This window comes from Homalodisca vitripennis, chromosome 3, assembly GCF_021130785.1.
Source record: "Homalodisca vitripennis isolate AUS2020 chromosome 3, UT_GWSS_2.1, whole genome shotgun sequence".
Lineage (NCBI taxonomy): Eukaryota > Metazoa > Arthropoda > Insecta > Hemiptera > Cicadellidae > Homalodisca > Homalodisca vitripennis.
In genome coordinates this window covers 106,730,521-106,754,619 of record NC_060209.1, presented here as the reverse complement: position 1 = coordinate 106,754,619, position 24,099 = coordinate 106,730,521, and the positions used below count along the sequence as shown (strand labels likewise).

The following is a 24,099-nucleotide window of genomic DNA, read 5'->3' as shown; positions in this document are numbered from 1 at the left end:
CAACTTCAAATGAGCCAAGTTGAAAACTGAGAATTAAGTGAATAGATAGTGACCACGTTTTGTATTCTAAAACCCTTATCTCTTCTTTTCACTTCATGATAACATTTGTAAGATTCAGAGTCCAATTTATAAAATATAAACTATTATTTCATACAAACAACTGCTTCTTAAGAACTATTCATTTTGTTATTTAAGAAGAGTACTCATGCAAATAAAATATTACAATTTGTTTTATGAATATATCAAGACTTTTTTATAAGAATTTTTATAGTTACTCTTTTGTTCATCTCCAAATAAGTGTTCAATAGCGAACCAAGAAGACCTAAAATATATACGAGATTTGGATCTTGTACGAAATTCGTAATGATTAAGCGAAGGCCTCAGTAAGTAAAACCATAGAAAATATTGATTAATTTATATATCTTTCTATATAAGCGTAGAATTTCAAACAAACTCGCATCAACACAGACAACGTTTAAAGCGTGTCTCTAATATACCGTATCATACTTACTGGTAATGTCACCAACTTAACGTTATCTGGTTTAGATTTGATTATTAACTTTAAATATTCATATTTATAACCAACTTTGTATTTCAAATTCGTTTTTTATAGTAATGTATAACGATAGAAAACTTCCATTATATCACATACGGTTGAAGTGATAAGATGGTCCAAATCACTTTAAATTTCAATCCGTAGTGTTAACTGTTCTATTCGTTTAATGTAACCTAATTGGAGATTAACGTATCTACTTAGTTATTGAGCCATGTGGCCTAAAAAGAAATGTATAAAAACAAATTGCATATGACTTATTGTTAGTAGCGGCAGTGTGCTTCACTCTACATCCATAATTCATTTGAAAATGGCGTATTCACAGCTAAAATCATTTTGCATCTTATGCTTTGCGAATTTAGAGTTTTTAATGGCTACCATTCATTGTGACTTTCATCAACGATATTTTGTTTAGCCTTCCTTCACTCAAACCAATAGATACAGATTACTAGAATTAAAAACTAAAAATAAAGTTTATTTGTATAAAAGAAAATCTCCCCCTGTATCAGTATCAACGGGAAACCCATCCAGTTGCGTATGCATCTGTTAATATCCCGTCTCTTGTTCCAGTGTGTCGGAGAATCTATGCCTAGAGTAGGTTCTACTGGGATTAGAATGGATAAATCAATGGCATTCTCTAATTTGTCTCAACCTAAACCTGATACTATTAATACAATGGCTTGTCTACAGTATGTGTTGGTGTATGGTTGGTGACAATGTGATTTCTTACGTTATTTAATGTATCAATTAATTTATGCAACTATCTTGAACATTTGTTCTTCGTTCTGCCTATTACGTGATTCATAGACTATATATGTAGTGTATTATGTTTGTCCTGGTGATTGGTACAGATCCAATTACTGGAGGCAGATGACAAATATTGAAGTGTGGAACAGTTTTATTTAGTCCTTGACTGATCGGTACAAGATGATTACAATAATAATTTCAAATGATGGCTTTAGCAATAAATGTAATACGTTTATTAGAGATATGCTTCAAAAATTCTCTTTTTCAATAATGAGAAGCTGAGAGGTATGAAGCTAGGGTAAAAAAATAATTGGAATTTTTTATTTGATTACGGTGTGTGTTTTATTGACAACATTGCTTTTTATTAATTGGTACGCAAAAACCTAAAGTGCATAAGGTGCGATGAATCAAATATTTCTAAAAGCTTAAGACAGATAGTTTACTAACTCTTACTCAATACTGTACCTAACTTCTCGATATAGATATGCGCTACTGGTTTCACAACACACTTTCGCATGCTCGAAAATAAGCGTTTATCTCAATTCTAGATATATTCAGATAACTGTATTTTCCAACTCGAAGGGGAACTACCAAACTGAAGAATGGAAACAGAGGGGATTATAATATTCATATTTACTAACGATAGATCAACCTCATATAACCATAATCTAGTTTTTGCATGTGTAGGCTCCAACGTCACAGAATCTCACAATGTGTGATTTCCTCATTTCGGTTTTTAGAAGATGTGTAGCCATGTTACAGTTTTCACAGATATGTAACCGCTAAGAATGTAACATGTTTAATCAACTCGGTCTTAAAAATAGACAAATGTCCAACAGTAGAATAATTAGCACTTTACAAAAAAGTTTAATGTCCAAGCTTATTGTATAAAAATAGTTGTAAGTACTTCTCAAATTATAAATGAACTTTATAACATAATAAGATTTTTTAAACCATATTTGAAGATTCGGAAGTATTAAAACGGATGGGTTATAATACGTAGTTGTTACAACGAGTGGTAAATATCAAAAAGTTTTAAAACCAAAATGAGTCGTATCTAATAAATTGAAAGATGATTTAATTTACGAGAGTGAAATATATTAATCTGAGGATGGAGCATCCAAAGAACGAAGTGAGAAAATTTATGTTATCTTACTTAGTTGCTGAAACTGTTGGAGTTACGTCTTCAATAAGATGAGAGGAATGATATTTCTGTTGGAAACGAAACAATATTATACTAATTAAGTCACTTAAATATTCATGAAGGAGGAACGAAGCCGGTTTAACATTGTTAATACTTTAACATTCAACAAACTGAATACAATGAGCCGTTTGCAAAAGCTGCATATTGGATTACGACTTTGTCATCTCATTATTCAAATTAAACTTGACTTTTATTCCCATTTGCATGACTTAAGTTTAATTTTATATTCTATCTTGTTTCAAAATTATTAAAAACTTCATCTAGAGTACAGTTTAAATTGTATTAAATTCTATTAATGTCCTTATACGTATGTAATGAGAGAGGAAATGGGGCAGTGACATAAATATAAAGATAGAAGTTATGTTTCAATTTAAACTACGCAATTATTTTGTATATATTTCAAATAATAAAAATTCTACACTATATATATATAAAACTGTTTCTTTTCCAATAAAATATAAATGAGGCGCATTACCTCTCAGTGTGTTACCGTTGACAATAAAATTAATTATTAGTAGTTTTTACAAATATTTAGTATTTTTCAATTTTCAAACAACTTCTGACAGAACACGCTATATTTTTTTGGTTCTTCGTTTATTGCAAATTTTAAGACTTTTCTTACAATTTAGACAATGAGATATTATTTTCAATGAGTTAAATTTTTTTATGAGTTAAATTCTTGTATTTCTAAAATACTTGTCGTGCCAGTTCAATAAGACAAGATAGGAGTATTCTACACCTCGTGTCGCGTTTCCTGAGGTTGCTTGAAAAAAATTCAAGTCTATAGTTCATTTTATTCTCGAGATGTCCTGCAGACAGATATCCTACAACAATGTTCACATCACCCCGGTAGACAAAAGAGAAACCGTGTTACACTGCTGAGTGATACGCTTAAATAATAGTCAGCCAATGTTGGACAAGCATCATCATCATATAACTCATTATTTTCTCTGCAGAAATGAAATTTCATTCATAATTTAAAGTTGAAATATCTTTCTAATCGACACATTCAAGTTCTTATTCATTTAATTAGGTATCATAGCAGTGTTTAAATAATACAAACTCTGGTGAGGTCGTGAGGGTACTGCATAGTACACTAAAATAAAATATCGTCACTGAATTTTAACATTAAATTTCTAATCTATTGGGTTTTCTTTCTTTTTGCTGTACGAATAGCTACATGTTTAAATATGCTTTTAAAATAATTAGCAAGTTACAATAGATTTGTATGATATCCATCTATGTCATTCACAATGAAATAAATTTATAAAAAACCAAGTAAGCACAGAACTGGCTTCGCTGAGGTTTCATAACAGTTTTCGAGTAATAACAGTTCCGGTATTGAAATCTCTTACGAGTGTAATGAGTTTGTTTGTAAATTTATTTATTTATTGTACAATTTACTCGTTCCTATCATGGTTACCGATAACAGTACTGATAGTACCAATGTAAAAATATTTGTTAACGCTGAGCCAAATCCAATGGAGTGCTATGCACAATAATCGAACTCGGTGTTGCCTAAATAAAAATATACCTTTATTTATTATTTAAAGTCTATGGCTCATTTCGTTTTTGAGATATCATGGGTACAATCAGACGATGGAAAGACAGACAGAAATGGCATTTTTCTAGCCCCTGGAAGTGATGGAGTGATGTTTCACTAGCACTCACACAACTACAAATCATATGCAACTAAACATTTGAATATAGCCGCAATTTTCCAATATGGCTGCCAACTTTAACATTTTTATGAGAACCTAATTTTTTAAGTAGTCTATTTATACTATTTTGAAGGTAGAAGGTAAATAAACTTAATTTCTTAAATAAATAAATGGACTTATAATACGGAAACTGGTAAATATATGTAGTTAATTGAGTCAGCTACAATTATGTGTCTGCTAGTAATTAATTAATAGTCATATTATAAAGCCATAAATTATTTAATGAGACTTTTCAAGTCATGATATCCATATAGGATCTTTTTATCTTTAAATTAATTATTAACTCTGATTCAATGAAAGTTTAAATCACAGCACGTTAAACAATTCATTAAATAGTAAAATTCAGTCCTATAATCCCATTTTATTATGTTTCAATTATTTAAACTACAATAATACTGACGACTGTCATAATAATTTAATAGTACGATTAGTATTTAACTAATTAATTATTTATTTCCAGTATTGTCGAATTGACTTAGATACAATTCATTTAATTAACGACTCTCTAATATAAAATAATCTCCTTTAACATTGAAGCTGCCTCACTTAGCCAAATTCATTTCATTTTTGTCAGAATTTTAAGTTTACGATCGATTTTGTGTCAGAATAATTTGTTGTATTTTACTGTCATTTACCTTTCAAAAGACGTTTCTGGAAGTAAACGATAGGACAAGTTTTTTATTGCTTCACTAAGTACTACTAGCATTTAATATAAGTAGTTTAGGTATTATTTTACCTGATCCAAAAAAACTGTTGTAGAAAACTGTTTATTTACAGTACAGTATATAATCTACATTAGAAATACCTTCAGAAAACGATATATTTGATTATGGTTTATGACTGAAGCGTATTAAAACTTTAAAGGAGCATAATTTAAGAAGATTATAATTTTTATAAAAAAATATATAAGTGCATAATTATATAATTTATAAATGAATAATTGTCATTTCCACCAGCAGTTTATAAACACACAGTAAAACATGATTATCCCTATTTGCAACCTTTTTTGTGAGTATAACTATAAAATCCTTATAAACTCAGCTTTCAATATCTACATCTCCTCGTACAATAGTCAAAAAAATTATTTATCTTTCCTGTCCTCAGAAAAAGATTTTTTTTTTACTGTGATAAAAAATGTTTTTGAAAATAAATATTCCATCCGGCTTAGTCGGAGAAAAGGTAGATTGCACACGTAGCCGTTATCTAGAAATGTGAAACTAAAATGCGTTATTACAGCTGGTTGATTCGTGTAACACTGATGGACAGTAACCCACAACATTAGCATGTTAATATAATTATAACACTTTCAAACATTTGTTTGTGTGTTATAATCTTGTTGTCCATAATCTTGAAACCTTAAAAGACAAAATCGTTCACAACCATATAAGTTTCTTTGTAAAAACGTGAACTTAATTTAGTTAAAATTAATCAAAGATTACGACTGTAAATATATTCACTTATAACGGTTGAATTGTATACTTCTATAAGTAAAACTCACCTATCTAATAACGTCGTAGAGACCAAATTCCTATCAATAAACATGTAGTTTGGCTGACCAAAAATTCTAGTAATTTAAATCATCTTATGAACTTAACCCAGTGGTAAAAAATTTTTAATGACACAATGGTAGATAAGAGTGAAGAATATTAATTTGCAAAAGTTCCTTCTTAACTATCTCATATCGAATAAAAATATTTATTAGTTACACTACTTGTTTTTAACGTTTATGACTCTTAATGACGTCCTGGCTTGTTAAGGTGGTATTCGAGATACTTTCCTTGTATAAGCAGTACCTTACAAAATTTGTAATCACTCAGATATTATTGTATACACGAGGGCACAAAAAGCATACAGACAATGATTTGTCGATCAATAACAACAACAACAAGTTTAACAAGTTCGTTGGAAAACATGCAGTATTTATGAATCAACTACTTTTTACCACGTAAATAGCCAAAATAATTAAAATATTAAAACGGGAGAAGAATACACAATGATTCTATCCTTAACGTTATTGTGTAACTAGTTTCGTCAAACTCCGCAACAAGCAGCATCTTCCAATGATCTGAGACACTACTAATAAAGTATGTAGACCACTAAAATCACTCACCAGAATTCTTTATAATCAGTCAGAACTATTTCAATTAATAATAAATGTAGTATTCTATGTCATTCTTTAGGTATCGTAACATTTTAATTTTTTTTTCATTTAATTTAATATTTTTCTTCTAGTAAGATGTTTTTAACACAGCTGTAGACAAGTACTAATGTCAGATATCGCTTAAATATTTATTTTGTGATCTGCGCCGCAGATTTCTATCTGTAACCAGTGATTTAAAAGGCTTGATTGCTTAACGTTAGCAACCGTTTTATTCTTATACAACATTTATACATGCTTCCATTTAAATATTTCACTCTGGTAAATACAAGTTAAATGAGCATCAATTAGGAAGCAAGTTTGAACAGATAAAATGTATAACTATGTTATTGCCATTAAATTGCCATTTTTATCACACAGGTTTCGTCGGCAAATTTATTTGTAAAAATAATGAGAGTATTGGAAATCTCCAGGCTTGGACGGATACTACACGTGGACGGCTCGTATTACTTTAATATCTAAATTTATTGCTTACTTGTGTATTTAAAATAATAAACAAACAAGACAGACTTTTTCACAAGGTTGATATTTTCTAACTCAGGGTATCACAATATGTGTTTTTTGGTACGAGCACGCAATACTATATAAATATGAAATTATTTAAAAGTCTCATACAAAAGATTAATGAAAACAGCGGAAAAATTAAAACAATTATGGCAGCGTAAAGGTCATATAAAACAACAATAACACACAAAACCTAAGTAAGTGTGTTATTTTATATATATATATATATATATATATATATATATATATATATATATACTACATATACGCTCATATATATACTAGCGAGCTATACTCGTAGTTGTTGAGAAAATTTCCAATGACGACTTAAGGCTGCCGACGAAGTCTATATTCCAAACACAACATAAGATTGTTGATATTGTACCGTATAACGATAACACATGGGGGTGGTGATTTCTGAGGTCGAAGTAATAAATACTCGAACTGCAAAGTTTACTTATAAGTACATTTTAATTTGTGAAACTTACAAGCACCACTTTTGGATGGTAAATTAAATATATGCCTTGCCACGTTGCTGCCATTTAGAATACAAGAACTAAAAAAGTATATTTTCTAGGTGGGCCTAAAATATCCAATGTTCTATGGAATTATGCCTACGATGTTTTACTTTATAAAACAATAAGACTTCACTTCCCTTCGCAATATGTAGACTCACAACCCGGGTGTCGGCGTCTTGGCACGAGACATTGAAGCTGTAGTCTAAGAACGGTTATTTCTAGAAGAGGAGTAGAGTTGGGAAAGTTGTAGCCATCTACTCAAACAACACGTGAGATACATCAGCTACGTGAACTCGCCTAAAACAAATTCGCGACGGTATTAGCCATTTAATAATATAAATTACTATTATAACAACGTGTTCGGCATAAGGATGACGCCACAACTTTTATCTATCTCAATCAAACAAATAAAAGATCTTCAAGGGTAAGTTACTTTACTATTTACAACTTTACTTTACGTTACATTCATTTTTATATGTTTGGGCATCAAAGGGCTAATTTAATAATACGAAAAGATAAATTTTACTTACGGACAAAGCGCGTGAGGTCTGATCGGTCACGTAGTTGGGCTGCTACAAAGGGTTAGAAGAAAATATTCATCCGCGTGCCAATTAGGTAGTTACTCCGCCGATAATGTAGTTCCGGAACATTGGATAAAAATAATATTAAATTATACTGGCTGACTAGGTTGCGAAATTTACATTATATGAAATTTTATTAACTAATTTACGGTACAATATAATCTCAATTTTTTGCTTGCCTGGTAATATGTGTATTTTTGATTTTGCCTTGATGATCGAATGAAACGGTTGGTGATGGAAAATGTTGTGTATCCTGTGCTTACTGTACGGGAAGATAGGGTGGGTTGCGAATAAATCGGGTACCACGTTGAAGCTTGTCCGTAGGGATGACGGATATACGAGTATCACCGATAGTGTTTTGAGACTCGTATCGTTTCCAATGGCTGCAACGAATCTCAGTGACTCTATGAAACTGAAGATGTAAGGTTGCAGGTGAAGCTGATTTAGTTCAATTTAGTATGAAACTGGTTTGAGAGTAGCTTCTTAAGCTGGTAATTCCTTCAATACTATCATGAAAAATCTGGACTTTTGTAGCATAAATGGTCAAAATGTGTTAAAGAATAATTTATGGTATTTCATAATATATGGGATAAAATATGTGACGTTATATAAGTACTACTTAGTCTCCACTATAATATTCAAAAGGGAATTGTGAATAAGTGAACACTTCAGTCGTAATCATAATGGAAAATTTTAAAATCTTTTAAAAAATTCCGAACAAAGATATTGGATATTTTATATCATTTCAAATGTATTTGGAAATATACACGATCCAAAATTGATCAGTTACCTGAACAGACATAAAATGAAACTTGAGAATGCTGACTTAACGGTAATATCAAAAGGCCTACTTCTATTAAATGTTTTCATAATCACACGTCAGTATAATTTTACATCTTTAGGTGTTGCTTGTTGCATTGTTAATTTAGATATCCACTTTAAAAAAAAAAGTGGACTTGTTTTGATTTGTTTTCTGCACTTTGGAATATTAATTTTAATAAAGCTCAATGTTGCCACTCAAAAAAGTTGACTTAAACATTTTATATTTGCAACTGGCTTGATATGGCACTGTCAGGATTGGCTTGCATATATTATAGGAACTGTGCGGATTCTACAATTAATTGTGTTCATATCACAGATTAAGTAGTAAACAATCATAAATGTATTCATAACTGATATAACATATATGTAATACAAACATTATATATTGGACGGAACAGAAAATTATAGTCTATTCCTTTATAGTTTTTAACGTCATTCCGCAGGAGCTCGAGACAAATGTGAACGGTACGTTATAAATATAGAATATTGTTTTAGACTTGTCCTTTTTTTGTTAATATAGTTGTTAGCTTGTGCAGCAAAATATCGTTACGCAACTTGGTACTGTAAATTTTTGTGAATTGTGCCTGATCCCTAAGCAAGTGGTGCAATGAAGAAGAAAATAAGTATTCCTAATTATGCGCCAAATATAAGCCACAGTTAATTTGACCACTGATGAATATTAAGACGCAGCCCACCCCATCTTAGTTGCCCGTAGAATTGGAAACTACGAGTACAAAAATATCGTGATCTGCACCCATTTCCCGGACAACATTTGCACCTGTGAATTGAGTCGGGTCACTTGACCAATACAATATGTGTAAATTTTCATAAATATTGTTGGTCGGTTACACTTACTTCATTATTCCGCCCGTAGAAAATGGCGTGCTAAACTTTCTTACCTGCTGTAATTTCTTACTAATAATAATTATTATTAATATTAGAACATTTAATTCGACCATAAAACGTAAATACAAACACGTAACAGAGCTTTATAGATAATACCCCACTCCACTTTAAGTCTTTTAAGACCCTACTATTCTATTAATGGCTACTCATAAAAACATCACCTATAACTTAGTGGTATCCGATTGTTGACATCGAAATCAGACGAACTTGCTAGTTCTCTCAAAACATTAAATGAAAACAAAACTTAAAACTCAGACGTTCTTGACGAGGCTCAACTGAAAGATAAGACTTTTACAAACTGACAAGTCATGTCAAGGGGTATTGTACTTTTATTCGTTCTCTTTGATAAACAAATCCTGTGTAATCACCTGCCAATGACATCGCTGTGCGGGAGATTGTCGCATTTTTAGCCCAGAGCTATAACAGATCCCAATGTCAAAACAAAGTATTAACTGCCTAAATCCCTCAGGAGGTTATTTGAAATAGCTCTGACACTTAATTGTCTGCGATAAGATTGCTTCCGTTTTATAATCGAGTGTATAAAGCCAGCGTAATTGACCGCTTTCCATTAGTCTCAAAATGATTTCCAAGGCGATCTTTATAGTTTACTGTTCATTTCCTGTTGTCTGGGGAGCGGTGCTACCTATTATAGGTATGATCGATAGCTATGTTAACTAATATTGGTGTTTTTTGTAATAAATTGCTGTATGTCTATATATACTCCTATATTAGAAGTATTTTTGTTCCGCGCAAGACGTTTTACAAGCAGTCACTCCATTATTTATAGTTCTGCAATGTTTAATAATATTTTCTTTTGCAGATGTGTATTTCTACAAGCATTTGTCATGTTAGAATGTATATTCTTTAGTTGATTTTCGCAACATATATTACAGTTTCTTCTACTAAATGTATACCTCCAAGATACTAAATAAAATTAGTATCTGAAGTATTAAATTTGTGCTTTGTGAGAAATTAGATATACAAATCAAATTGAAAAGCATTTGTATTACTATGCAAATAAAATGTATCAGTTATATTTTAATACTAATTGTTTATTAAATCAAAAGGTGCTTCTGCAAAGGTTATTAGTAGAATTGTACTGCTTCATATAAACACACCGTGGCAAAATATAACGATACCGAGCTGTGTTTTAGCTGACTCAATAATGTGAGCTGGGTTTACAGATGAGACCCAGGCACCTGCAGTACGAGGTCAGCTCCAATACCACCCTAACATGACATCCATGTGGATGGTTGACGATTATGGTAGAACAGTCCAGGTGTACCTGACTGGCAGACCTCCGCAGAATTTTAGAAATTTTGCAGATGTAAAAGATAATGTCTTCTATTTCCTGTACACTCGGTAAGTACATGCAATTCCATCCTTTTGTTTTTACAAGTAATGTGTCATTTAATTTTACTTGTGTGTTAGTAAATGTGTATACATTTTCATCTGTTCTGATTTGTTTGTTGAAGGACACAAGTTTGTGTGTTACTATTAATTTATGAACCGTTTATAATCTAATAGTTTTAACAGTTTCAAAAATAAAGTACTTTGGGAAATGTGTATCAAATTAATGGATTGTTGCAATAGAAATCACAATTTTCATTGATTTTAGAATTGTTTTATTGAATAACTCGGTACAAATTTATATTTAGTCAACTAAATGTACGGAGAAAATACTATGACACAGACAATGGAAATAAATAACAAATTATACAATCGTAACGCATTAAGGGCTGTAACATATAAACAATTAAGTTAGTTTATCTTTACGATAAGTAACTTAATTATTTTAAAAAACCTATGAAGAAAGCTTATGCTTTCTTAATATAAATCCCGAAATCCCGACTTCTTTTCTTTCTTCAGTCTAAATAAAAAAAACCAACTTATCAGATGTAAACAACAAATTTAACCGTTTGGCGAAAACCCCTTTATGAATTCATTACGAGGTAAAAATATGGTAGAACTATCAGAAAACGTATACGAATTGTTGTTAAGCTTAGTCAGTGTTGGAATTAGGGCAAGCCGCGGATAAATCTATTAAATGAATTATTGCATTAACTAGGACTAATATTGTGATTGATATGTATTCACTATTACAACTTACAATAGATTAATATATACATTTTATGCACAATAACATGATTTTTTTACATAAATGACCTCCCAATACCACAGCTCACTGTAGTGGACTGTTGTAACACTCCCAATGTTAGGTATCATCTAAAATGCTAAGAACGATCTAAGTTATTAGTTCTTAAAACCAGTTTTGACACTATAAAAATAGTATTTTTATTAGTATATATATATATATATATATATATATATACACACACACATATAATACATGAGATATGGATGGTTTTAAAAATACTACATTACTACAAAAGTAGATTTGCATTTAACAATCAATGTAATTTATTGTACAGAGTGAGACAGCCCACCCGTGCGGTATGTATAGCTCTCGCACAAACTAGCCTGGGCACTTTTCCTTTAATTATTCCCTTATTTTATTACGCAGAATACAATTTAATCATTTTAATTTTTAAATGCTCCAATGGCACGATTAGGGGTAGGAGTGCATTGTGGGGGAATTTTTTAATATAAGCATGTGTCGTGCGATACAGTTATTTAAAGGTATATTTATCGTACATTAGAAGCACCAAACTTTTCCCCAAGCTCATTCATTGAGCTATTCTTAAATAACATTGTGGAAAGGGAACTTTAATTGTGTTTTTCAAGAATACTAAAAAGCTTAAAAGTCAAAAGATTCTTCAATAGCAACGTGCAAATAAATTGTATATCAATTATTTAAAAATTAAAATTTGTTGTATTTAAACTTTTTTATCTTTTTCTGTTTCAAAATTACAGCCGAAAAACGTAAATACATATGCCGGTTACTGCATATATTAGAATATTAATATATTCTATTAATATATGTAGCAAAGTATATCAATACATTCAATCATCTGCGAGGAAATTTTGCGAGATGTAGATAACGGATTACAACTTGAGCACTTCTAAACTAGTAAAACCAGTAAAAGTTTAGGTTATTAGCTACACCTATTAAACTAAATAACCGTGTAACTAAATACTTTGATTTAATTCAATTCAAAATTAATTTGTACATTTTTGCGAATAGTCATGCGTAATTATGTTTTTCAGCTGCCATTTTTTTTAATTTTAATTTATACAAGAATAGATCCTGCATCCGTATGAAGATTGTGTGGCAGAAATTTTATGCGAAGTGCTCACCGATTTGTATATAACCAACTATGCTAAATCTTTTGCCTAGAGTTATAATCTTATTAAATCTTATAGTACGATTAAAAAAGTTATAGTACATTGTATGAATACTTAAAGGCCATTCTATCTTCATTCTGACATGTTTTATAATGTTCTGTAATAAATTTATAATCTTAGTTTCTGTCGTTACTGCTGTGCGTACATAGCGCGCATCCACAACATTCCAAGTGGCAACAGATTTTAGCATTGGATGACACAATATTATCTTCTCTCGTATACTGCTACTATATCAAAACCACTATGTAATGCCTGAACGTTAGCGAAGCTTATCACTCGTGGTACCGGGAAAATTTCATTTCGTCTGCCAAACTGTATGTCTGCCCGCACGAAATTTCGAAAACGAAGTAAATTTCAAAATAAATACATTTTTAAACAAACTCAGTAGATGAAATTTTAATATCGGTGCTGTTATTACTCGAAAACTGTTATGGAACCTCAGCGAAACCTGTAACACGTGGTGTGACTTACTTCTACCTTGTTATAAAAATGTAATTGCGTCCTGAATTTCAAGGAATTTCAATGTATAAACTTTATAATTGATTCTTTTGTAATTTGCTAATTATTTACAAAAATCTTGTTATTTGTATTAGCTGTGCGATAGCAAAGCCTATAACACCAGAAGCTGGAAACATCTCATTTCTGTCTTTCTGTTTGTCGGCACGATATAACGAAATAACGTATAGACTTATAATTTTACATGAAGCTTTATTTCTATAAAAGCAACACTGAGCTCGATTATGGTAAATGTCACTCCGTGATATTTAGTTGAGCGTTAGCGAATTTTCTACATTGGTCTTATGGGTAACTATTGTAGCATCGAGAATATATCAGAATAAATACATTTGTAAACAAACTCAATACTCGCATAAGAGATTCAAATATGTGACATATTAACATATGTAGCCTAACTACCCCAACATATACATTATTTATTATTTAAACACTGATATGAAACAAAATTTAATGGACCAAAATTTGAAAGTATTACATGGCAAGATATATCTAGATAGATTTCATACGTAAACTTTAAACTTATATTTTGGCTGAGTGTTAGCAAATATGTTTACATTGGTCTTTGGATATCATTGGAGTAACGAGAAAATAGCAGAAAAATAAACTTATAAACAAACTGCGTATAACCATACAACTTTAATAAGTGACATATTAACACGTGGATGTAGACTATTCATAGAGTAAAATAAAATATGGTGGAGTGGCAAGTCAGTGTTAAAATTCGGTAACAAGTTTTGATTTCAGTGCACTCTTGCTTTGTAATATCCTTCCTAACTCATCGGCACTTCCATTATTTAAACACTGCAATGGAACATAAACTAATGGATAAGCACTGTACTGTATTATGTGCCAAGATATCTAGAGTAAGGTTTTATTTATTGACTTTACATTTTGCATGAAAATTCATTTAGGCATACACAAGAAAACGTTCTACGATGGTGCATTTCCTACCAAGGAATTTCGCTATGCGTGACTGAAGTCTATCACTCACAAAACACACAGTTTCTCTTTGCTGATTCAAATGGATGTAAATATGTTTTCCTGTACAGTTGTCTGTCTGTCCGCATAACATCTTTAGAATAGAATTGGAAATAGACTTGAAATTTTGCATGCAATCTCAGCGAAGCCTGTTATGTGACACGTGGTGTGGCGTATTCCTATCTTTTTGAATGAAAAAATACTATAAATCAATCATATATTTACTTTATGCTGAAGTAACCAATAAATTATCACACGGAACGGCTAAATTGTATGCAAAGGAGGAATTTTGGCCGCAGATTTGTACGCATTTTATATTTGTATGTTCATCACTGTAAGAGGAAACGTTTCTGGAATCTATCAAATAAAACGAAAGAGTACAAATAAGAACGCGTTTGGATTTAAAACAGGCTAATTCATAAAGTGGTCGAATGAAAATTTTCGGAAAATTAATGGGAATATTATAGTGACTTCTAGTTGATTAAAATAAAATTTAGATTGTTAAAAATAAAACGTATATAGGCGAAGGCTATTACGTAGACTTTTCTACTTTAGCAGTCTATCCTAGTAATAATAATTCAGACTTATTGTGTTTAACAAACACAAATGTTTAGGAGCTTCCGTATTGAAAACATTGAACTTTGATGGGTGGGAAATTTGTTATTCACGTGATATGTTAATTTCTTTAGAGTATGCAAAACCTTTATCAATAGAACCAAACATAATACAAATATACCAAGTATTTTTATTTAGCTTAAATGGTTATATATTTGAGTTACAATATAGTTTAGCTAGTCTTAGATAATGTACGAGTATATGTTTACTTACAAGAACAGCTGGCATTTTAAAATATTAGGTTAAACACTACCTTTATTCAAATCGATTTTTTTACAGATATTACCTTTAACGTTATTAAACATTGTCAGACACATTTCAGTCATGTTTAGACTCTAATATTTATATAACATACAACTATAATATATAAGTAAAATTAAAGCTGTTGGCACATTTTTCTATATTAAATAATCTGTTTGTTTTGTTTTACGAGATAATTTTCAAGATAACTGTTGCTTAAATGTTTCAGGGAATATAACAGTGCATACCAGTTGACAATAAACGATATGAAGAAATTAAACTCATCAACCTTCAAACCAAATCGGCCCACCAAAATCTTAATTCATGGATTCTGGACCAACTTCCGGTCGGATTCAGTGCAAATTATGCGAGAAGGTGATTAAACATCTTAAATAAATAAAACAAATAAATATATTTAAACTGTTATCAGTTTTATTGGGCTTATACTGCCCAGGTACATATTAGTACATTAATTAGTTTATTTTGTATATTAAAAATAACTAGAACCATATTCTTAAACTATTTATAAACCTAAAACGTCGAGTAATACCGAATAATAGTGCACAAATTTTTTGTTCTGCAAAAGTTCTTTACGAAAAATGACATTACCGTAGGAAAATAACCCTAATTACAACCTATTAATTTCAAGAGATCACAATACTTAATTTTAATAAATTGTAAAGATACTCTAAGAAGTACGGTCAGATAAATTCAAAGCATACACCAACCTGTAAGTTTTCTTATAATTGTTTTACAAGAACTTAATTGACTATGGAAACAACATTCACCTTGCTTTCTCCAAATCACGTCAAACCTAGACAACAAAATATCCTGGACGTGTTTCATCACACAAGTTTGAATTGAGATATTCTTCTGAAAAATACATCAAATACTAGACTCTGTAGGACCTTATCTGACCTGTTTTAGCTTATCTGAACCACTACGATGTGAACGTATTGGCGGTGGACTGGGGTGCGCTGGCGGAGGGTCCCTGGTACGTGGAAGCGGTCCAACACACACAGCCGTGGGGCCAGCTGGTGGGTCAGCTGGTGGACTGGCTGGTGATATCTTCAGGTGCTGCACTAAAGGACTTCCACCTGGTCGGTCACAGCCTTGGAGCTCACGTCGCGGCATTCGCAAGCAACAGCGTCTCCTCCGGCGTCATCCAACGTATCACAGGTCAGCTGATTTTGGCACAAATGTCACCATTAATACATCTGATATCTGAGTCAGTGTTGGGCAAAACTCATTGAAACAGTTATAGCTATACTGTATGCATATACATATTATTATATCATAATCCAATGTGCGCGACCTGTATATTTAACAGTAGTATTAAGGTGGTATGATTGGGTTTTGAATATTTTCAAAGTATTAGTCTTTCTCTGAAGCCAGAAAATACTGTATTTCAGTACAGGAGGAGTTGTGATATTATAAACATTTAAAGCAGAAAATTTGAGTAATTTTTTAATCAAGGCCACCTAATAAAAATTACAACAAATAAAAATTTTGAATTTTTACAGAATTAACATAAATTTTGATTTCAGGGTGTGACATGTTTTGTAACGATTCATGACTAAAAAATTGACATGTTTTTAGTCAAATATTATTTAAGAAAATATCTTGATTTTCACTAAAATATAGCTTATAGCTATTAGGTTTTTAAAAATAAAAGTATAAGATCATTCCTTCTAACCATTTTTCGTATACGTACTCTAAATGTTCTTATCCTTATTTTCAGTGTTTATGCCTCTTATTATAATAATCCCTTAGTATTAATGTAAATACTTATAATAACTGGAATAGTATAATTGAATGGAGTGATAAAAATTATATATTTTCCAGATGTTGGCAAATGCATTTTGACAGGCTGTGACTATTTTTTTTTTTTAATTATCAGACTAACTCAACCAAATACGAAATACATCAATTAATACTTTAATATCGAAAATTATACAGTTATCACTATAATTGTTTGTCTACACAACCTAACAAATCATTATTAGTTTAATTTTCTGATATAATGGAGTTCTGTTGAAGGTAATATAATATAATACAATGGGATGTAGTTGAATATAACAAAACATAACTTATTCATGTTGAAACAAATTTAATTGTCCTCCGATGAAAAAAAAACTTAACAGAGAAATTAACAAGTTTTCAAATGGATTTTGCAATCATGTTTTACATTTTCATGGCTTTAAGGTTTTACGAGACCTCCCTTTCTCATTGCTCTAGGTTTGGATCCGGCCCTTCCATTGTTTTCGAACCGTGAGCCCTCAAGACGGCTTGACCCTTCGGACGCTGCCCTAGTAGACTGCATTCACACTTGCGGAGGCTATCTTGGCTTCTACCAGCCTCTCTGTTCTTTCGACTTCTACCCCAATGGTGGCACTGCTTCTCAACCTGGATGTCACTGGGACTTTACCGGTAAGCTCTAGTCAATTTTCTTACAAGACTATACTCACGCTTAAATTTGAGACAGTCTCACATAATTTAGAAATACAAGTATGCGATGATAATATTAATAATATGAAACCCGTTTCTATTCTCTGGTACCTAGGAGCTTGTAGTCATGGGCGGTCTTACCGTTACTTCTCCGCTTCGTTGACCAACAACTTCACGGCCCGCTCCTGTGCTTCCATCGATGACATGAGGCGCCGCCGATGCTCTGGCCAAACAGGACTCATGGGAGACCGTGCGAAATACTCGTAAGTTTGTTTTTTTAACAGTTTTATATTCAAATTCCGGATGTAAATCGCATGGGTACATTTGCTGAATTACCAATTATATTGTGTTCAAAAAGTTGAAACACCAACTTTTTCACCGTTTATTTATCTCGAATAAAACAAATCAGGCTGGGAGGTTTCACGTTTGCATCATAGATAACATGGTAAAAATGAATCTATCATATTGTTTAGTGGTTTTCACAAATTTTTGCATTGGATGTAAGTGGGTCGGTTCCTTTGTTTTATTTTAAATAATATGAACTATTCTTAGTTGTATTTTTTATAACATCTAACTTTCATTAGAGTTGTTTTATTTGTAAATTATTAGTGAAATAGATGTTAAGAAATGTAGATATTTCCTATACTGTATATGTGTCCTGGCTTGTCATATGCGTTGCAGTCCAGGTTTTCTTGTACATTACGACATATGCTAAATATATATATTCTACCAAATACAGATAATTATCTTTCCATAATAAAAACATATATTTATTAAAACAATAGACAATATTTTTGGTGATGGAAATTAATGTACAAGATACATGGAGGTTTTATAAATGCATAGAACGATAAAAAGATAAATCTTTGTGTAAGTTTTTATATCGTCGAGAGAGGGTCTTGCTCTTTTTGTCTTCGTTAGAATTACTACTTAGACTCTTTCATATTAAATTTTTCGCTCGAAAAACCATAAGTCATTCTGTGTAACATTGGAAGACACATTTTCTTCATGAAAAATATCAACACCCATAGACTAGATGTCCATTGCTACATGTGTTTCTTTCTCTACGGATTTGTAGAACGAAATACTAAGTTGTACCAGTTCACTTGTATTTTCTCATTCTAATTCAAAATTTAAGACTTCACTTTATGTTTTCAACGCTTTTGTTCCAAAAAAGATATGTTGTGATGCGTGATTTCTTTATTTTCCACTGTACGCATGGATATAGGCCTATCCTCATTACCATTAAACTGCAATGTATTTGAAAAATACGGACATTGTTTGTAAATAAAAATCAAACTCTATATTTAAAGTTTTAATATTATAGTTACCAAATTCTAGAAATAAACTAGACGTTGTTGCAACTACTTATTAGTCAATACCTAAGGTATATCATATATATCTACTAATTTCTATCTGTTTCCTAGTTAATATCGCACAGTGTAAAGTAAAGCAAGTTTGTGTGTGTGTGTGTGTGTGTGTGTGTGTGTGTGTGTGTGTGTGTGTGTGTGTGTGTGTGTGTGTGTGTGTGTGTGTGTGTGTGTGTGTGTGCGTGCGTGTGTGTGCGCGCATGTATATTCGTTAAATTGTATAAATGGCAATAGTCTTATTTAATTTCAATAAACGTTGAATCATAAAAAGTACTTGCTCCGCCGGGAGTCGAACCCGGATCTCTCACTTGCCGGGTGAATGTGCTACCATTACACCACAGAGCGCTTACTTTTTCCGATTCAATTATTTTGTATTTGGCCGTATCTGTCACATATGCGTTTGAAATAAGCAAACTAACATATGATCGGAAGACCAAATACCTGTCAAACGACTTTTATTTTACATTAAATTGTATAAATGGCCTTATTTAATTTGAATAAACATTGAATCACAAAAAGTACTTGCTCCGCCGGGAGTCGAACCCGGATCTCTCACTTGCCGGGTTATTATGAGGCATTATTAGAATTATTATTAGATATTTTAATTATTAAGATATATATATATTTATATAAGATATATTAGGTATTATAGATATATTTATTATTATAAAGATATGTATATAATATATATATATATATATATATATATATATATATATATATATTGAGTTTGATATGCATTAGTTTAAGGGCATTCTATAACAATGAAAATCAGTTAGTACTAGTATAGCCTATTTATTTATATATTTTAAAAAAGTAATTGTACACACGTTGAATAACTGCCACAAAGATGTATTTTATTTTGGGTATGCATTTAGGGTGCAATACGAGTTTTTAAGATATATATCCATATGTATCCTATGTATGTATGCTATGTATAGATATATATATATCTTAAAAACTCGTATTGCACCCTAAATGCGTACCCAAAATAAAATACATCTTTGTGACAGTTATTCAACGTGTGTACAATTACTTTTTTTAAAATATATAAATAAATAGGCTATACTAGTACTAACTGATTTTCATTGTTATAGAATGCCCTTAAACTAATGCATATCAAACTTTCCGTAGATATTTTACAATAAATAAAGTGTTTTTCTAAAACCTCAGTTTTTGCTTTACTTTACACTGTGCAATATTAACTACGAAATGGACAGAAATTAGTAGTATAATTACTCTCAAAACTTTACTTACAAACAAATTCTATAGCAAATCTCGATATTTAAATGATCTATGTCCATTTATTTATTTTTTTTTTTCAAAGAAAACCTCAGTCCACAAGAGCCTGCCATGAAGCTTAAGTTGCCAAACTCGAATGCTCATACAAATTTTCAATCTTGTAGCTGATCCAATCAATCGGTCCAACCATTATTGTGTGGGCACAAGAGCAAACAAACAAATCAAATTTTCCGCTCAATCACCGGGAGAGTATTGTCTTACGCTTATCAAAAAAAATAAGAAATAGTTCTATTAAAAAGTTTTGTTACATTTTTATATATTCTTTCAGCACGTCCAAAAGGTCTTCCATACTATTGTTAAAAAGATTTTGATACTATAGCTAATTTATATATGTTTTTCAGAGCTTTTTTAAAATATGTAAATCATCTCTCTCACAGAACATGGATAGGTAGATCTTAGAAATAATTAACTATATAATAATATCAAAATGTTTTGTTTGACATTATACTGTTAAATACTTTATTAAATGAAAATTTTCACGTAATTTTAATAAAAATAAAACACAATAAATACATAGAGACAAGTGCTTACACTACCATAATCTATTCTCGACAAAATCTCTTTGACTACCCTTCCTGTTGCGTGCTGAGGATTATCCCTTTTCAACATCAAGTAATCCACTATTATGATTACGGTCCACCTTTCTTGATATCTTCGTTCAATTTCCTTAATACCTTGATGCTCCTCACTGATAGCACCAAGATTTTATGAAAATTACTAAAATTGTGAGTGGAGAAAATGAGCTTTAAGCTCATGTACACAAAAATCTTTGAGGCTTTTCATTATCACTGTTACTATGGACTTTTATTTTTAATCATATTTGTTTCCAAAACAGGATACGACAAGCATAAATTGTGTCCAATGTTTTTTGGTTGGCAACTTTTTCATCGGTTGGCAATTAATTGATGTATTGATCTCCTTAGTGGATTGAGAATAATAACTGGCTGAGCAACATGTGTATATTAGTAATCAGCTGTTTTTAACTAAACAAATTGTCACACTGTCACAAGATAAACATTGGAATTCTGGTAGCTCTTAAGATATAGTCAGATTATTTTAAATACACAACATTTACACGTAGAGATTTCAAGATACTTCGATTGATACCTTATATGTGGATAAAATAATAGTTTTAGATACGTAAAATCACCGAACAAAAATTAAGAATTAATTATTTTAATAAGGTAGATGTCAACGCGTGAAGGTTTCTCAATTGGCAGTTCTGTTAGACTTTAAATATTTCATATTTTTACATTGGGCACATAACTTAAAATAACTTCGAATAATAATAATAACTTAATAATTTCGAAATTATTTTTTTCTAGACTTTAGTTCCACATTCATATTTCATGTTAACCTTACCTGTACTCTGTGTTGAAATAGCTCTACAATATATCTGGTTAAGACCGAAAATATCGTTGGCCGATGGAAACTTAGGTGTGAAGTACAAATTCAAATCATAATTTCATATCAAATTAAATTAAATTGTAATTAATACAATGGAACTTGCCATCACGTACATATATAACAATAAACACTTACTCAAACTTAGTGATAGGAACATGTTAAGTCTGAGTAATCTATTAGATCTTCAAGAGGTGATTATAAGACTTTTTCAATCAAGAGAAGAGAGAAATGAGCGCTTCAGAATCACATTAGCGCTGTCTCTAAGTAGATTTTATAATTTCATTTGTAAAACAGTCTCTCCCCATAATGTTTCATACGGAGATCTCAAAGACTACGAGAGAAATAAATCGTAACAAGTTAATCCATATTAAAGCAATCGGTAAATGTGAGCCGCCGAAATGGCAGAAGAATGATTTCGCGTTATTAACCTATTGCTATCGTCCTCCTGAAGAAAGCGATATAAGGTTTAAAGGTGTGCAAATACAAATAACAAAGTAATAAAGCAATCAAAGTGGAACCAATTTTTTCGTACTGAATAATATTATATTGTTCTATGGGCGTAATGTGGTCTTCTTACGCGATCGCAAGTCAACCTCGTATTGGCTGTTGCTGACGTAAGGCGTTACGCCAACTTTGAGTATGTAAAATAGCAATAATGCTTAAATCAGGAGAATTTGACCGAAATAAAAGGCGTTTTTTACAATTTATACCTCATAACAATAACAGTTCATATCAGAATGGCCTCCGGCCATCAGAGCGAGGCAGTACGGAAGGTGGCATACCAAAAACATCCCTTGAGGTAGTCCCTATCACTAAAAGATCAAATTCTAGATGATATGATCACGAATGTGTCCGGCCATTACTGCTAGCTTGGAAACGTAACTTGACAAAACAAACAAATATTATAAACTTACATAACCATAACTTCAACTATCTTGCACAAATCATTATTTGTTTTGTTTCACTTTTTTTATCATTATTTGTAATTTCATACCCTAAAACTTTGTTGCTTTGTTCAGAAGAAAGATTGCAATAAGTTAATAATGCGAATCTTGTTATCGGTGTGAGTAAAAATTAAATTTGAAAATAATGCAAACAATTCGATCCAAACTCTATACAAACGAACAAATAGTATAACAACATACATAAGTTTAATAAATAAGAAAAACTAACGAACCCACAACTCCCTAATTTTGTATGTATGCACTAGCTACTTAAATATCAAGCGGTAACTTCAGATCACATAGAAATATATTTTGTCGATTTAAAAACAGCACACGATTCCACGATGAACTCATACTCTCACCCTGAAAAAACACGATGACCAATTAAAAAGGAATATATTAATTTCTTAATATTTTAATTGCTTACGTAATCCACAATCAAACACTGAATAACTTTTAATACTAATTGACAGTATTAAAGTCAACGCTGTGCAATCGAGTAATGGACGCGATGGTTGTACACGAGGCAGTAAAAGCTAGTGCACGGGACGGTTTTGGTGCTTTACTAAGCTGTTCTGACCACAGAACTCTCAGATAAGCTATCGGGAGCAGATAACGCTGAAAATCATGGATAGCAAGAAGCACGGCACACAAATATAACCACAAATTTACACTTATATTTCAATTATTAACAAAAACTTATTTGTGATTTAAGCCCCTTAAAACCATGTATAATTTTGTTCAGGAGGACGAGCAGAATACATTAATAATGTTTAACAACTCCGGCCGCTAACCTCGCTGATACTAAGTAAACAAACAGTTAGCAACTAACTAATTAATACAACTTATACTTAAAATAACTCGAAAATACTGATTGTTTCTGTGGTTGTTAGATTGTGTATGTGTATAGACTTTCGATAATCCCAATCTCATCACTCTCAGCTGTGCCACTGCCAGAATCTGATATTAATGTAATATGTCTGATCTTTACAGACTGCCAGGACTGTACTACTTGGAGACAAACAGCAACTTCCCTTATGTCAAGACTTGAACAGTTCCGGTTCTTCTGAAAGAACTAAAAGAGCAGTTGGTCGGTGACTCATCACGTCAATTTGTTTCTTTTGACTTGTGGATCACAATCCTCCTTCACTTGAGCATTGAACACAGAGGGTATAACCGATATTATAATTATTTTCATATATTTTAATGCTTTGAATTGTAAAGTACATAATGAATGATTAATAAAGTTGTTATGTGTA

The 24,099-nt window shown here is 31.3% G+C and overlaps 1 protein-coding gene across 1 annotated transcript; it reads left to right on the top strand.

Moving 5' to 3' along the window:
- Window positions 1–10,234: 10,234 nt before the first annotated feature.
- On the top strand, window positions 10,235–24,099 carry LOC124357282 (pancreatic triacylglycerol lipase-like). Its single transcript, XM_046808927.1, has 7 exons — window positions 10,235–10,366; window positions 10,899–11,076; window positions 15,599–15,744; window positions 16,297–16,548; window positions 17,608–17,799; window positions 17,933–18,080; window positions 23,834–24,099. The coding sequence occupies exons 1-7, from the start codon at window positions 10,294–10,296 to the stop codon at window positions 23,889–23,891; spliced, it is 1,047 nt and encodes a 348-aa protein (XP_046664883.1). The 5' UTR covers window positions 10,235–10,293; the 3' UTR covers window positions 23,892–24,099.